This window comes from Oryzias melastigma, linkage group LG4 (genome assembly GCF_002922805.2).
Source record: "Oryzias melastigma strain HK-1 linkage group LG4, ASM292280v2, whole genome shotgun sequence".
Lineage (NCBI taxonomy): Eukaryota > Metazoa > Chordata > Actinopteri > Beloniformes > Adrianichthyidae > Oryzias > Oryzias melastigma.
Window position 1 is genome coordinate 7,957,470 of NC_050515.1, and position 13,798 is coordinate 7,971,267.

General features: G+C 40.9%; 2 protein-coding genes across 2 annotated transcripts; one reads left to right on the plus strand and one right to left on the minus strand.

Annotated features, from left to right (window-relative positions):
* Nucleotides 1-1,128: 1,128 nt before the first annotated feature.
* Nucleotides 1,129-2,722, plus strand: prrg1 (proline rich Gla (G-carboxyglutamic acid) 1). Its single transcript, XM_024279035.2, has one exon. It carries the CDS (start codon nt 1,489-1,491, stop codon nt 2,080-2,082), a length of 594 nt encoding a protein of 197 aa, XP_024134803.1. The 5' UTR covers nt 1,129-1,488; the 3' UTR covers nt 2,083-2,722.
* A 3,414-nt stretch (nt 2,723-6,136) lies between these two features.
* cpox (coproporphyrinogen oxidase) lies at nt 6,137-13,510 on the minus strand. The gene is made up of 7 exons (XM_024278915.2): nt 12,748-13,510; nt 12,528-12,671; nt 11,732-11,842; nt 11,495-11,636; nt 9,269-9,487; nt 6,772-6,876; nt 6,137-6,698 (listed from the first exon to the last, which is right to left on the minus strand). The coding sequence occupies exons 1-7, from the start codon at nt 13,298-13,300 to the stop codon at nt 6,614-6,616; spliced, it is 1,359 nt and encodes a 452-aa protein (XP_024134683.1). The 5' UTR covers nt 13,301-13,510; the 3' UTR covers nt 6,137-6,613.
* Nucleotides 13,511-13,798: the final 288 nt, after the last annotated feature.

Sequence of the window (13,798 nt, forward strand, 5' to 3'; positions counted from 1 at the left end):
GCTTGATACAGTGGATCTCGTGAGCGTGATACTGCAAAGCTCGCTACAGCGGAGCTCACTATCAAGCTATGTGGCTGGCTAGCATAGGCAGCCTAACACTGAGTTTCCACTTTATGCCTATGTGGGCAAACACAGGTGGACCCACAGAAACTGTGGACAAACCACATTTTCTGCCACTTTTAAGCCATTTGGGCCCACTTAGCCTCTCTGGCTGGGTAGTTTGCACTTTGGCTATTCAAAAACATGATGGTTTCTCTGTCTAAGCATGTGTGTAAACATTCAACGTAACCATTAATTGTGGTGAACCCCATCTTTTGTGATATTGCACAAGCTGAGGTAGCGGTGTCGATACAGACCTAATATATACACATTTTTCTTTTGATCCAAACATGTTTCAATTTGTTGGCTGGTTCTGAAGAATTTACTCCTGTCACTCTTTCTGTCAAAGTATCTAAAACAAAAAAACAAGTTTCCTCCTCCTGTGGTATTTTTTGTAGTTCTTGGTCGGGACGTTGAAATCCTAAAGAATGGAATCTGGGAATCTTCCCATCAGGAAATGCTTGTTTTTATCTACAGGAAGAACAGCCCAGTGTACCCCAGACAGGGGGGCATATTTGTGAAACCATTGTGAGAGGTCTGCTGAAGTCCCACAGATGGAGGATCACAATCAAGTGGCCTCTTTTTGTTTGGGTTTAGGTTTTTTTTGCTTCCTTTGTGTTGCTGTGATTCACATCTCAGCCCTCTGAGAATTCAAGATCTTTTAAAGATGAACCTTTTTAAATTACCTGCTGTTTTGTATTAAATTTGTATGTCTTTGCTTTATCGTTGTACTTTAGCGTAACACTCATGCTGAGCTCGCTGGGGGCATTTTGGAGTCATCTTTGCAGTCGCATATCCCAAAATGCAACAGTGTGGCGACTTTTCTGGACAGTTTTACACCATGGAGCTTTTAAGAAAAAGTTCAAATTATACGGCGACTGGACAAATGTATTTTATTTAGCAAGACATTTATTTAATCTCCTGGTTTTAGTTACCAGATAAGCACTTTATTTGGATTGTTTGAAGGAATGAGTGTTGCTCTGAGCAAAAAGCACTTTTAATGTCATTGTGTCTGTGACAACGACGAAAAAAGATCTATTTAAAATAGGGGTGTAACGGATCACAGATAATCCATTCGCATGGTTGAATATTAAACTTTCTGTTCTCTCCGTTTTTGTAGATTTGTAAATGTTATCAGAAACGACATGTATTTACAATTGTGTTTATGTTCAAAGATGTGAGTGTATTAATTCTTTGAAGTACTTTTTATGTTTCCTCAAATATAAGTTTTAAAGCTTTTCTAAAAAAGTTATTTTAGGCTTTTATATTCTTGTTTTTTTCCGTTTTTTTTATTTTTATTTTTTTAACTTTTAACCGATCCGAACCGTGAGCTTTGTGATCCGTTACACCCCTATTCTAAAATAAAGATCTAATTTCTCAAAAACTGCGATGGTGGGAGCTCGTCTTGATAGTTGTTCTGATGCCTCCCCAGCACGCCGTGGTTGTTTTTGTGACCTTAGCGTTCGTCTCGTTGCTGCTGATTACATTTCTCATGTTGTCTCTGGTGTCGCTGTGCAGAAGCAGTTCTGGAATGAATACGTGCGAGAGAGCAGCCCCCCCGGCGGTCTGGGGACGGTGCCGGGCGGAGTCCACTCGTTGTACCTGATCGTGCCGTTGCTGCTGGTTCTGTTCGTCATCGCCGCCGTGGCTATAACCGTTTGGCGCTGCCACTCCCGGAAGCCCTCGCAGCGCATCCCGGGCCTCGGATACCCGCACCAAAACCAGGCTCTGTCCACGGTTTCCTTGGACCATTTGGGGAGGGATCACCAGCACAGGGACCACTCAGAACTCAGCATCCACAGCTGCCCCGCCTTCATGGGCCCTGGGATGACGCCGGGAACAGGAAGCGCGGAAGACCCGCCGCCGTCGTACGAGGAGGCCGTGGGCCACACGGATGTCCGGATTGAGACGGAGCTTCCTCCGCAGTACGACGACATCGTTCACTCCAGTTCCTCCAGAAGCAGCCGCGGGCAAGTCAAGTAGACCAGCCACCCGAACCGAATCCTCACCTGCACTGACGGTGTCATAGTTTGGCACTCCTCCTGCTGCCGTACCACCTGCCTTTCACATCCAACATCAACCACTTTCACTTTCATTAGACTCAGACACGTTTTGGTGAACTCTGCACTAACTTTTTTAGAGGTTTCACAGTCCAAAAACATTCAGCACATTGTTTGTTCTTTTTTAAGTTGCGTTGATCTCTTCACGCTGTAGCAGATCCTTTTAGAACGTTAAAAAAAGAAATGCATGAAGCAAAAAACGTTTATTGTAAGTACTTATGGGAGTTTTAAAGCTAGGCTGAAGGTCACTGCGCTAATCTGTTGTTTTATTCGATAATTTAACATTTTGTACATACATTTGATATTAAGAGTAAAAATTCTAAAGTTTCTAATGTCACGTTTAACTTTTTGAGCATCTGAGAACCAGTTACGTTTCTTTAACAAATTGACTTAAACTTTACAAAAGTTATCCTAAAGAGTAGAAATTAATCTTATATTGAGCTAAATTGGAGCCAATATTATTTGAAACCCAATTAAAACAAATTAGAAAAATATTAGTGTTTGGACAAAAAAAAAAAATTGTCTACAACTTTTTGTTATTTTAAGATAAACGTAACTATTTTCAGCTTCAGATGTTCTGTTTAGGTTTCAAAACTCAAAATGAAAAAAAAAAACATTTGAAACAGAAAAAAAGGTTTTGAAATTAAAATTTTGAGTTTTGAAGCATAAAAAAAGAACATTTGAAGCTGAAAATAATTTCAGTATTTTCCAGAGTATAAGTTGAATTTCTTTTTTTTTTATATATAAAGTTTAGCCAGGGGTGCGACTTATACTCAGAAGTGACTTATTTGTGTGTTGTTTTATTTTCTAAACATGAATAGACTCATTTATTTGTGATTTTCCCAGTAAACACCAGTTGTTCTTTAGCAGTTGTTTCCTCTAACAATCACTAGAGGGCGCCCCATCAGAGTATAAGTAAGTAAAAAAATGGCAGAAGAAGAGTCGTCCAAAACAAACATGGAAGAGAATCTGATTGTTTTCCTCTTAAACTTTGATATTTTTCTTTCACAGATCAAAAGATTAGTATTGTTCTATTTATTTTCTTTTCTTTTTTTTATTTTAGCTAAGCTGAGGTAGATGGATTTGTTCTGAAATGTGAGACTTTTCTCCTAAAAGTGCGACTTATTTTTCCTTTCTTGATTAGATATTTTTGATCATGTGACTTATACTCCGAAAAATACAGTAAGTTTATTTTAGAATAACAAAAAGTTTCTGACTTTTTTTTTTTTTTAGCAATTTTGGCCCCAATTTAGCCCCATAATCGTGAGGGATGATGGGACATAGAGGCAGGCTTACTCCACAATAAACCTTAAAACTGGAGCTCCATATTTAATGTTCTTTGATTTACTATAACTTTTCAGCCACTAACACGATCAACGTAATTCTAGCAGATTGTGAAGGAGAAAAGCGGCTTGTCGAGCCGCTTTTCTCCTTCACAATCTGCTGGAATTATGTTGATCATGTTAACGGTTGAAAAATTGCACTTTTTCTCATATTATCGATGTAAATCAATGGATTTCAAAACTGCCACTTAATTAGGTTTACATCATCTCTTTTTAAAACAATCCGTCAACACAACTCTTGTTTGACGTCTATGCAGACGGCGTCCTCCGAGGCCGTCGGTCTGTAAAAAAACGGTGCTGTTTTGTATCTACGTTTCCTCTGTGCTTTTAACCGTATGACGCATGAGTTTTCCAGCTGAGGTTCGTCCCGGCTTCATTCAAGCCCTCGCTCGTGGATTACATGACTGTGAAACTTCCTGTCGCTTGAAAAGCCCGCGTTCTGACCCCAGTTTCACGGCGTGCACCTCGCACCAGCAGCCATAACTTTCCCAGGACTCCAGGCCCCGAATGCAGCAGAGACGGAAAACTTTGGGAATATTGAGCTGTGCAATGGATTGTAAATGTGTATAGAGTCGCATAGGAATGGATTGATGTTACTGAAGCGCAGTAGATTGTGACGAAACAAAAGGCACTTTGTGTTTATGCTTGAAGTGAGTTGGTGATAAATCGGTTTGACTCCTAGCAATGTAAATATTAAAAAAAAAAAAGTATGCAATTTTCTGAATAAACAAAAACCAAAAGTGTCTGCCGGATCTTCTGATGCAGATAAATGTCTCGTCCACTCGCAGACCTTAAGCACTGATTTTTCTTGTGTTTTTAGCAGACTTTCCCATTTGATTTAAAGCTAAACTGCTGTTACTTTACACAAAGCCCTCTTTTTATATTGCCTTATATAACATCACATAACAAATGTAAAGACAACTTGTTATTAAGCATTAACTTATGCAAAAGCTTGAATTTATTTGTAATAAAACATCTAATATGTGTTTTGTCTTTATTTTCTGAGCTTAAAATAATGCTGTCTTTAATGTCAGGAAGTTGTTTCCTTTTCAATTAGAAGATAAAAATGGGTAGAATTTTCATTTAAGGAGTTTTAAAGGTAGCTATAGCTCAAACATTAATGGGTTCAGTTTTAACTCGCTGAGCTAAGAGATGCTATTAAAATCCACATTCCCTCAGGATGAAGCTGCTTTAGATCAAAGCGTTTGCTAAATGACTATTGGAACCAGGAGAGACGCATAATTAAACTGTAAATAATGTGAAATTAAAGGTTATGGTCTATTGGTTACACTGAGGAACATTCTCTTCCTGATTCTGTGAAACATAATCCAAAGTAGTACTGCACAATATTAGAAAAACCTGCGATATTAGTGATCTATAATGCAGTGACTATATAACTTGTGATAGATGATCATGTAGCAAAACAACTAATACATAATTTCCATTTCACTGCATCATTTTATTTAAATAAATTCAAAAGAACTTAAGTTGTACTCCAAATGATCCACGTCTACATTAGAGGGAAGTATCTCATAAAAGATCTCCATCTGATTAGTTAAATGTAATAAAGACTCTTTAATTTGTTTATACGTCAAGCATTATAAGATTCTTTTAGCATGTGTAAACATTTAAGGCTAACCATTTTTTGCAATTTAACCCATCTTTTTCAATACGTGTATTGCGCAGGTGGATATTACAATGACAATAAATTTCCGATGTATTACTTGGGCTGATAGTACAATGACAATAAATTTGTGATTAATTGCGCAGGCTGATATTGCGATAATGAATTTGCGATGTATTGCGCGGGCTGATATTGCGATATAAATTTGTGATAGTAAATTTGCGATGTATTGCGGTGGCGATAAATTTGGGATTTATTGCGCAGGCTGATATTGCGATAATAAATATGCAATAATAAATTTGCGATGTATTGTGTTGGCTGATATTGCGAAAACGATAAATTTGCCATGTATTGTGTGGGCTGATATTGCGATAATAAATTTGCAATGTATTGCGCGGGCTGATATCGTGGTATAAATTTGCGATGTATTGCGCGGGCTGATATTGCGATAATGAATTTGCGATGTTTTGCACGGGCTGATATTGCGATAATAAATTTGCGATGTATTGTGTGGGCTGATATTGCGATAATGAATTTCCGATGTATTGCGCGGGTTGACACTGCGAAAACGATAAATTTTCGATCTATTGTGTGGGCTGATATTGCGATAATGAATTTCCGATGTATTGCGCGGGTTGACACCACGAAAACAATAAATTTGCGATGTATTGCGCGGGCTGATATTGTGATAATAAATTTGCCATGTATTGTGTGGCCTGATATTGCGATAATGAATTTGCGATGTTTTGCGCGGGCTGATATTGCGATAATTAATTTGCGATGTATTGCGCGGGCTGATATTGTGATAATAAATTTGCCATGTATTGTGCCGGCTGATATTACAATGACAATAATTTCTCTAAATTGTGCAGGCTGATAATACGATTGCGATACATTTCCAATGTATTGCACAGGCTAATATTGCGATGATATTTGCGATGTATTGGCGCAGGCTTAATCCAAACAAAGTAAGAAGTCACACAATAAAGAGAACACACAACCACACTGGATCAAGACTCAATTACTTTGTATTTGTCAGCAATAATTCCTTGTTTTCAATGCACACAGGAGTCTTTTTTTGACATTTGCAAACAGTAGAGACTCACAAAAACTGTGTTTCCCTTTTTCTGTGCTTCATTGGTGAAGTGAGGAAGACAGAAATTGTACTCGGGTTCAAGTAAAACGAACGATATTCATTTCAGGTGTATAAAAGGAGAAAAAAAGCAGGAAGGAAGGATTCAACAAAGCTGCCTAACTGACCAGTCAGTGATGGCACAAAGGCTCCTTTAGTTCAAAGTGAGTTAAGGTTTCAGCACACTTAAAAAAAACAAACCAAAACGTTGGAGAAGAAGTAAAACCTGTATTACAAAAACTGATAGTGTGCAACTGTTATAAATGCAGTCTCCTATTAAGATCAGACATGTCACAGCTTAAAAAGAAACAAAGAAAGATTTCCTGGAAATGTCATCCTGACAGGTGAACTCTAGTCACACCCACTCTTTGGGGTTTCGCAACACCTCCAGCATTTCTGCTTCCCTGGTCCCTTTGGCAGGCTCGTGCATGTACTCCCACCTGAGGATGAAGCACGAGGTCCGTTACCACGCATCAACGCGTCACAGAAAAGAGCAGGAAGGCGTTCGCTTACCTGGCAGTGAGGGGGAGGGACATGAGGATGCTCTCGATTCTGGAGCCGGGGGTGGCCAGGCCGAACTTCACCCCCCTGTCGTACACCAGGTTGAACTCCACGTACCTACAGCACAACAAACCGGCCGTGACACAAGTTCTGCATCATTTAGGATTTACATTTTTAAAGGTGCAACTTTAAATAGGCCAATAGAAACACATTTTACAAAAAATGCCTTCAAATAAAAATTCATCACTTTACTGGATAAACTTTGCATTTGCTTGTATAGCATAGCTGAAAATATAATTAATAAAAGGGAGTTCCAAAATCCTGAATTCATACGTGTCCTTATATCATCATCCTCTTTCAAAAAAAAAAAATATTTTTGCAAAATCTTTGTACCTGAACTAAAATCTGTCATTATTGAACTGTATCCTAGTTCTAACTCTGTTCATAAAGAAGCTCTTCAGCTTCTTCTGCACGTCGATGATCTCCCTCTGGGGCCTTTGCACCGCCGGGACCTTCACTGACTTCTAAACCTCACAGATGGAAAGTGCAGATTTAACATCGGAACCACCGGAGTGACTGAAAACAAGATTAAACAGAAACCTTGACGATACGATACATATTGTGATATTTGTCTCACGATACATTTCAATTGAATTTTATTTACATAGCCCAATATCACAAAAGAATTGGGCTTCATGTCGGTAATTTTACAGAAGCAGAAGGTCAGTCGTAAAATATAAACAATAGCTAAAACCTAAACAGACTAAATAAAACTGGTCATCCCTGCCCTTAGACCCTCCTCCCTGGTGAGGAAAACTCCTAAAAAAACTTGATTATGTTTCCTAAGGGCAGCAAGTAAAGCATGAACAGGATGGGCCTTAGAACTGAGCCCTGTGGGACTCCGTAGCTAACTCGAGTACAACGAAAGGACGGTCCATTTATATTAACAAGCTGGTATCTATCAGATGAATAGGATTCAAACCATCGGAGGGCGAAAGACTCTACCAGAACACGTTTTCAACGGCAGATTCATTTTGGGTTTTAGGTTTACGAACTAAAACAAAACCGAAAGAGCTGCGGGGCCGTCACCAGACGTAAACACATCTTCGTGCAGGTGAGGCTTCAGGTTTTCAAAATAAGACGAGAGAGCTTTTTTCCGTTCAGTGACATAATTTCTGAAAACATGAGCTAAAACTTTATTTTAGTTATGGTAATTCTTCAACAGTTGATGAAATTAATGTAACTCTAGCTTATTCTGAAGGGGAAGAACGCATCCTCGCGCTGCTGAAAGGCGGATATAATCAACGGGAATCAGCTGATTCTGGCGCAAAAAAAAGACTTTCTTCATACAGGCTTTGGATCAATATACAACGCTTAGAAAGTAAAATGTTGAAGAACTTTGGGGATAGAAAACTGAGGAGAGGATTTCAGGCTTTGTTGTTAAATGATCAAAAACAAGAATGAATTTTTATGTCGTTTATATTACTGCTGAACTTAAACAGAAGGTTGACAAAAAAATAAAATAAAAGGACAAACAACATTTCTTTCTATCTAAATCTTTGCTCGATGCTTTGAAGTATAAACCGCCCTTTGTACGACACCAAGTCTTGCGTGAATTGGAATAGAGATGTGAAATTAAAAGCCAGGAAGGCTTCGGGAGATTTGCACCAAACCTCTTCTGACTGAGTACATGTGCTAGTATTGAGTAGTGACAGTTCAGTGTAAAAGCTAAAAGAACATTCAAGAAACTGTGTTCAGTGTGTTCTTGAACGGGCGTGAACGTAGCATTAGTAAAGCCTCTCTCGACTCTGTTTTTGCATGAGAATCTGACCACAGAGGAAAAATATGCCGGTAAAAAAAAACACAATTTGCGCCTGAAATCATTGGCCGGAAGACATCGACAGGAACCCCCCTTTTTCAGCTTTTGGCACGTTTTTCCCCGTTTCTTCTCTCTTTTTTCGACCTTTTTTTCCTCACGATCCGCTGATTCACAGAGGAAAAAGCAGCATTTTGCCGGTTTTCTCTGGAGGTAAACAGATGCAGTTATACAAATGTAAACACTTGTAAATATTGGCTTGAAAGAAATAAAATGATTAACGTTCTTTGTCCCATTTGAAGCTTATCTTTCACACTAAACTGTTAGACAGTTTATTTACAATTGAAAAGTCTTTAAAATATCATTTTTAAATGTTTCTCTTTTGCCTTTTTTTAAGTTGCAAAATTTCCACTTTTGGCTAGAGATTGTTTCCGGCGCCATCTTGCATTGACCAGATCAACTTTACCAACAGAGAGAAGATTTTTAAAAAGGCAGAAGCCAACAAAATTGACATTTATTTGTTATATTTGATAACTACATTTAACATTTTGGTTTTTCTATGTCCTGTTCTGTCTTTACTTGATGAGAGATTGTTGTAGTTCAGCAACACAGAAAAAGTATTTCTGCGTACATGTTAGAGAAGATCTGAAATCTAAATGTAAAAAATGACGGTTCTTTTATTTTCTAACTCACCTTCCTCGCCGAACCTGCTGCCAGTCCTTCTCCTCATCGGTGAAGGAGTCGTTGAGATGTTTACGGACGATGGGGAGGTAGCAGGGCACCACGGTGCGGGCGCAGCTCTTGACAAAGTTAAATGCCTCCTCCTGACCTGGGGAGTCCAAGTCATCGAAGAAGATCCCTCCTATACCACGAGTCTCTCCTCTGTGGCGTACGAAAAAGTATCGGTCGCACCTGGAAGACAAAAGTGTCTATTCAGAATCTACTGGAATGACGTTGATCGTGTTAACAGTTATAAATATACAGTGTGTTAAAGATTTTGTGTTCAAGGGTCTCCGGCGACGCCTCAGGTGTTAGCCAAATAGTTTGAAAGTGGGCGGAAAATGTGGGCCTGATCGGGTTTGTTCTGTGTTTGCCCACATTGGCTTAACTAAGAATTCAGTGTGTTAGCTTGCTATGCTAGCCAGGTAAACAGCATAGCATGCTAGCTAGCTTCTCTGTAGTGAGCTAGCGAGCTCCTCTGTTGTATGCTAACATGCACATTTACAGCAAGTTTTGCTGTAGCAAGCGAGCAAGCTCTCCCATAGCATGCTAGTGAGCTCCTCTGTACCAAGCTCCGCTGCATTTAGCTAGAAATTTCTGTGGTAGCAAGCTATCGAGCTTCTCTGTAGTGAGCTAGCGAGCTCTGCTGTAGCATACTAGTGATCTCTACTGTAGCATGATAGCGAGCTCAGTTGAAGCAAGCTTTACTGTAGCATCCTAGCGAGCTCCACTGCTGTATGCTAGTGAGTACCGCTGTAGCAAGCTAACGAACTCTCCCATAGCATGCTAATGAGCGCCTCTGTATTGAGCTAACGAGCTCTGCTGTAGCATGCTAGTGAGCTCCTTGGTAGCAAGCTAAGCTGTATTTAGCTAGAAAGCTCTGCAGTAGCAAGCTATTATCTATTTCTTTAGCATGCTCTCGAGCTCCTCTGTAGTGAGCTAGCAAGCTCCGCTCTAGCAAGCTAGCGAGCTCCCCCATAGCATGCTAGCGAGCACCTCTGTATTGAGCTAGCAACCTCTGCTGTAGCATGCTAGTGAGCTCCTTGGTAGCAAGCTACGCTGTATTTAGCTAGAAAGCTCTGCAGTAGCAAGCTATTATCTATTTCTTTAGCATGCTCTCGAGCTCCTCTGTAGTGAGCTAGCAAGCTCCTCAGTAGCATGGTAGTGATCTCTTCTATAGCATGCTAGCGAGCTCCGTTGAAGCGAGCTTCATTGCAGCATGCTAGCAAGCTCCACTTTTGTATGCTAGCGAGCTCCACTATTGTATGCTAGTAAGCTCCTCTGTATTGAGCTAGCGAGCTCCTCAGTAGAATGCTAGTGATCTCTTCTATAGCATGCTAGCGAGCTCCGTTGAAGCGAGCTTCATTGCAGCATGCTAGCAAGCTCCACTATTGTATGCTAGTGAGCTCTGGTGTAGTGAGCTAGTAAGCTCCTCTGTATTGAGCTAGCGAGCTCCGCTGTCCACCAGGCAGCTGGCTAAGCTAGCCCACCGAGTGTCTGTGGCACCACCACAGACACTGCAGACAAACCCATTTGGGGTCACATTTTCTGCCCACTTTTAAACCATATGGGCCCACTTGACCTTGCTGCTTGGGATTAAACTGCATTCCTGAGTATTTCTTTATTCAAGTCATGATGGATCAGGAGTAGATAAAAGCCCGCCCTTTGAAAAAGCTCTTAGTTGTGATGCAGCAACTGCTCAGCTCCATTCTGATGCTTCCACTTGCTGACAAATAGATCCATGAACATCTTTGTTTTCCTTGTCTAGTTTAAAGCTGCACAGCTGGACAGATCTGATATCTGTTTTTGTTGCACCAGTAATATTAGCTTGGGGTTGTGAGAGGCTGTAAGCTAGTGGGGGAGACCACCACCAACTCAGAGGCAAATTTCTGAAGAACTCCTGCCGAAAATATGTCTTAAAAAGTGACACTTTTTATGATTTTGTCTAAAAGCTGCATTATCATAATTAAAAGAAAACAATGGGAACACTTTGAAAAAAAAAGATAAAAAAATGTATTTGGAGTGGGACTTTAACATTAGATAAAGAGCGCCTATCATATCTGTGTCCACCCTGGTCATTCAGGGACTCAACGGTTTTTCTAAACCAGCCAAAGTCCTGCACTTATCACCCTCCAGCAGCGGGGATACACCCATCGTACGGCTGAAACTGAAATCAGGGCCACAAAACCAGAACTGTACCATTTCTTGAAGTCCGGATAGTACCGCGGGTGGTGCTTGTCGCAGGCTTCCTTTAGGGTGTTGTGGAAGTGGAAGGCATCTTCTTTATCTACGTAAACCGGCGTCAGATCCGTCCCCCCGCCGAACCACCACTGCTTACTGCCTGGAAGACAAAAAGACAAGGGTCATTGTTCAGACTCTCACTCAATAGTGTCACTGACACCAAGACAGCAGCCGCCTTAAAGGACCGGCACTCACCGTCCTCCTCTTCAATCTCAAAGTATCTGTAGTTGAAGTGCACTGTGGGGATGTGGGGGTTCTTGGGGTGAATCACGGAGCTCACTCCCATGGCACTAAACGGTAATTTACCTGGAACCATAAAAAGGAAGCAGAAACACACCTGAGACATGAATATAGATTATTTCAAATTTGCCTATATGTGGCTTTCTGGCATAATTGTTTACTTTTAGTTTAGCTGTTTTGGCTAATTTAGAATTATTTTTGTTTTTGTTTTTCAGGTAATGTGGCACTTTGCTAAAATTTTAGGTAGCCATCGCTTCAGCTTTTTCAGCCATCAACTTAAGTGTTTTTAGCTATCAATTTAACCGTCTTCACCTATAAATCTATCACAGGTAATGCTATATATCTAGTTTTTAAAATGTTTTAGTGTTATTTTTTCTGTGAAGATTACAGAAATGAGTTGTTTAAAATTTGACTATATGTGGCTTTCTGGAGACTCATAAATCTTTATGTTTAGACTGTGATGTTACACTTTTTCTGTAAGCGACCCCGGCCCCCCATCAGAGAAGAAAACAGTTTTTGGGCCTCACAGATAGGGAAGATGAAGTATCAAAAAAAGATGAGAAGCTCTTGATATTTGCACCCGTGATAAACAATATGTCCCATTGTTCTACCGGAAAAACAAAGGCGAACGAACATTAGGATGTAAAATATCAGTAAATTGCTTGTTTTAGGTCATTTGGGACTTTTTTAAATTGAAAATTCCATCATTTGTGGTCACCAATTTTAGTGGGTTTTGGTGTCCAAAACCCACCATCTTTCCCTTTGAGGACTTTTCCTCTGCTCCTCATCTGTTTGGCCGCCTCCTCTGTCAGGTACCCAAACACCACTGACACGTTGACCCCGGCCTTCTCAAACACCTTCCCATCCTGCATCACACAGCTGATTCCTCCACCGCCTGCCATGAAGACAAAAACAGGTGTGACTGAAGGCCAGAACACCAGTTTGAGACCACTGAGACCATGAAAGCTCACCTTCCTTCCTCTCCCATCGGTCCACTTTAAACGTCCCACCGTCCACCTCCTCCAAGGCTTTACAAAACTCCGCCTGCGTCTCCATGATCAGCAGCTCCATCTTGGTCCGCATCTCCTCCTTCCGACTCTGGAGCACGCTGATGTCCGTCATCGGGGGAGACATGAACCCCCGACATCTCTCGGTGATCTCAGCCTCCTGCTCCTTCTTCTCCTCCGCCCTGGAAACCCGGGTTGCCATCTCCGCGCGCTGGAAGTGGTTCCCGTTGGCCAAGAATCCCGCCACCGCTGCAGCTGCGGTGAGAGCTGCGGCTCCACTGAGCGCTAGGGCTCCTCTTCTGGTTCGGCCGGACGAGAGCCTGCCCGCGGTCCCGTGGGACATGAACCTCACGCCGGCGCCCCGGGAAAGCCATGTCAGTCCCGGGAGCAAAGACGGAGGTGGACCGCGGTTTGCTGATAAGAACGACGACTCACACGAACGAGCGAGACCCTTTAAATGGGATTTTAAACATAGTCTCGTTGTTGTCTGCGCCGAAAAATAAACGATTGTTGCCATTTGAAGAAAATATTTAAAAGTGCGTCGCGGCCTGTCCCGGTTAATGTGTAATAAACGCTCTAAACATTATCTGAAGTTCTGCCTACGTGCTATCAGTCATGTTTTAAAAGTCAAGCAAAGGGGTGTGCTGTTTCTGGTATCGACAGCAGCATTCTGGGAAATGTAGTTATGTAATAGTTGATTTGAGGAGAACTCAGCGGCGAATGCCCCGAAAAACCCAATTACCCAGAGTGCATTGCTCCCATACCACAATCCCGTGCTCGTTTCACGACTTCCCCTTCTGCAAAACTGGTTATCCCCGATGTCTATTTTTGTTTTAAACATACTCTTTAAATTACCTAAGTAAGTAGATTCTGATATCTTAAAAATTAAGACATTAGAATCTACTCACTTACTTAATTTAATTTTCATTATACCCAAATATTGTATTCACAAGTGTACATTTTGTAATGACAAGCCTCTCTTGCCCATTTTTATCTGTAAAATAAAAATACCGAA

Coding starts and splice junctions, on each gene's coding strand:
- cpox (XM_024278915.2), bottom strand. CDS start 13,300: ATGGCAACAATCGTTTATTTTTCGGCGCAGACAACAACGAGACTATGT. Junction 9,488..11,494: donor TATCCGGACTTCAAGAAATG/GTACAGTTCTGG, acceptor TTTGTCTTCCAG/GTGCGACCGATACTTTTTCG. Junction 6,877..9,268: donor CAGCAGGTTCGGCGAGGAAG/GTGAGTTAGAAA, acceptor GTTGTGCTGTAG/GTACGTGGAGTTCAACCTGG.
- prrg1 (XM_024279035.2), top strand. CDS start 1,489: ATGGTGGGAGCTCGTCTTGATAGTTGTTCTGATGCCTCCCCAGCACGC.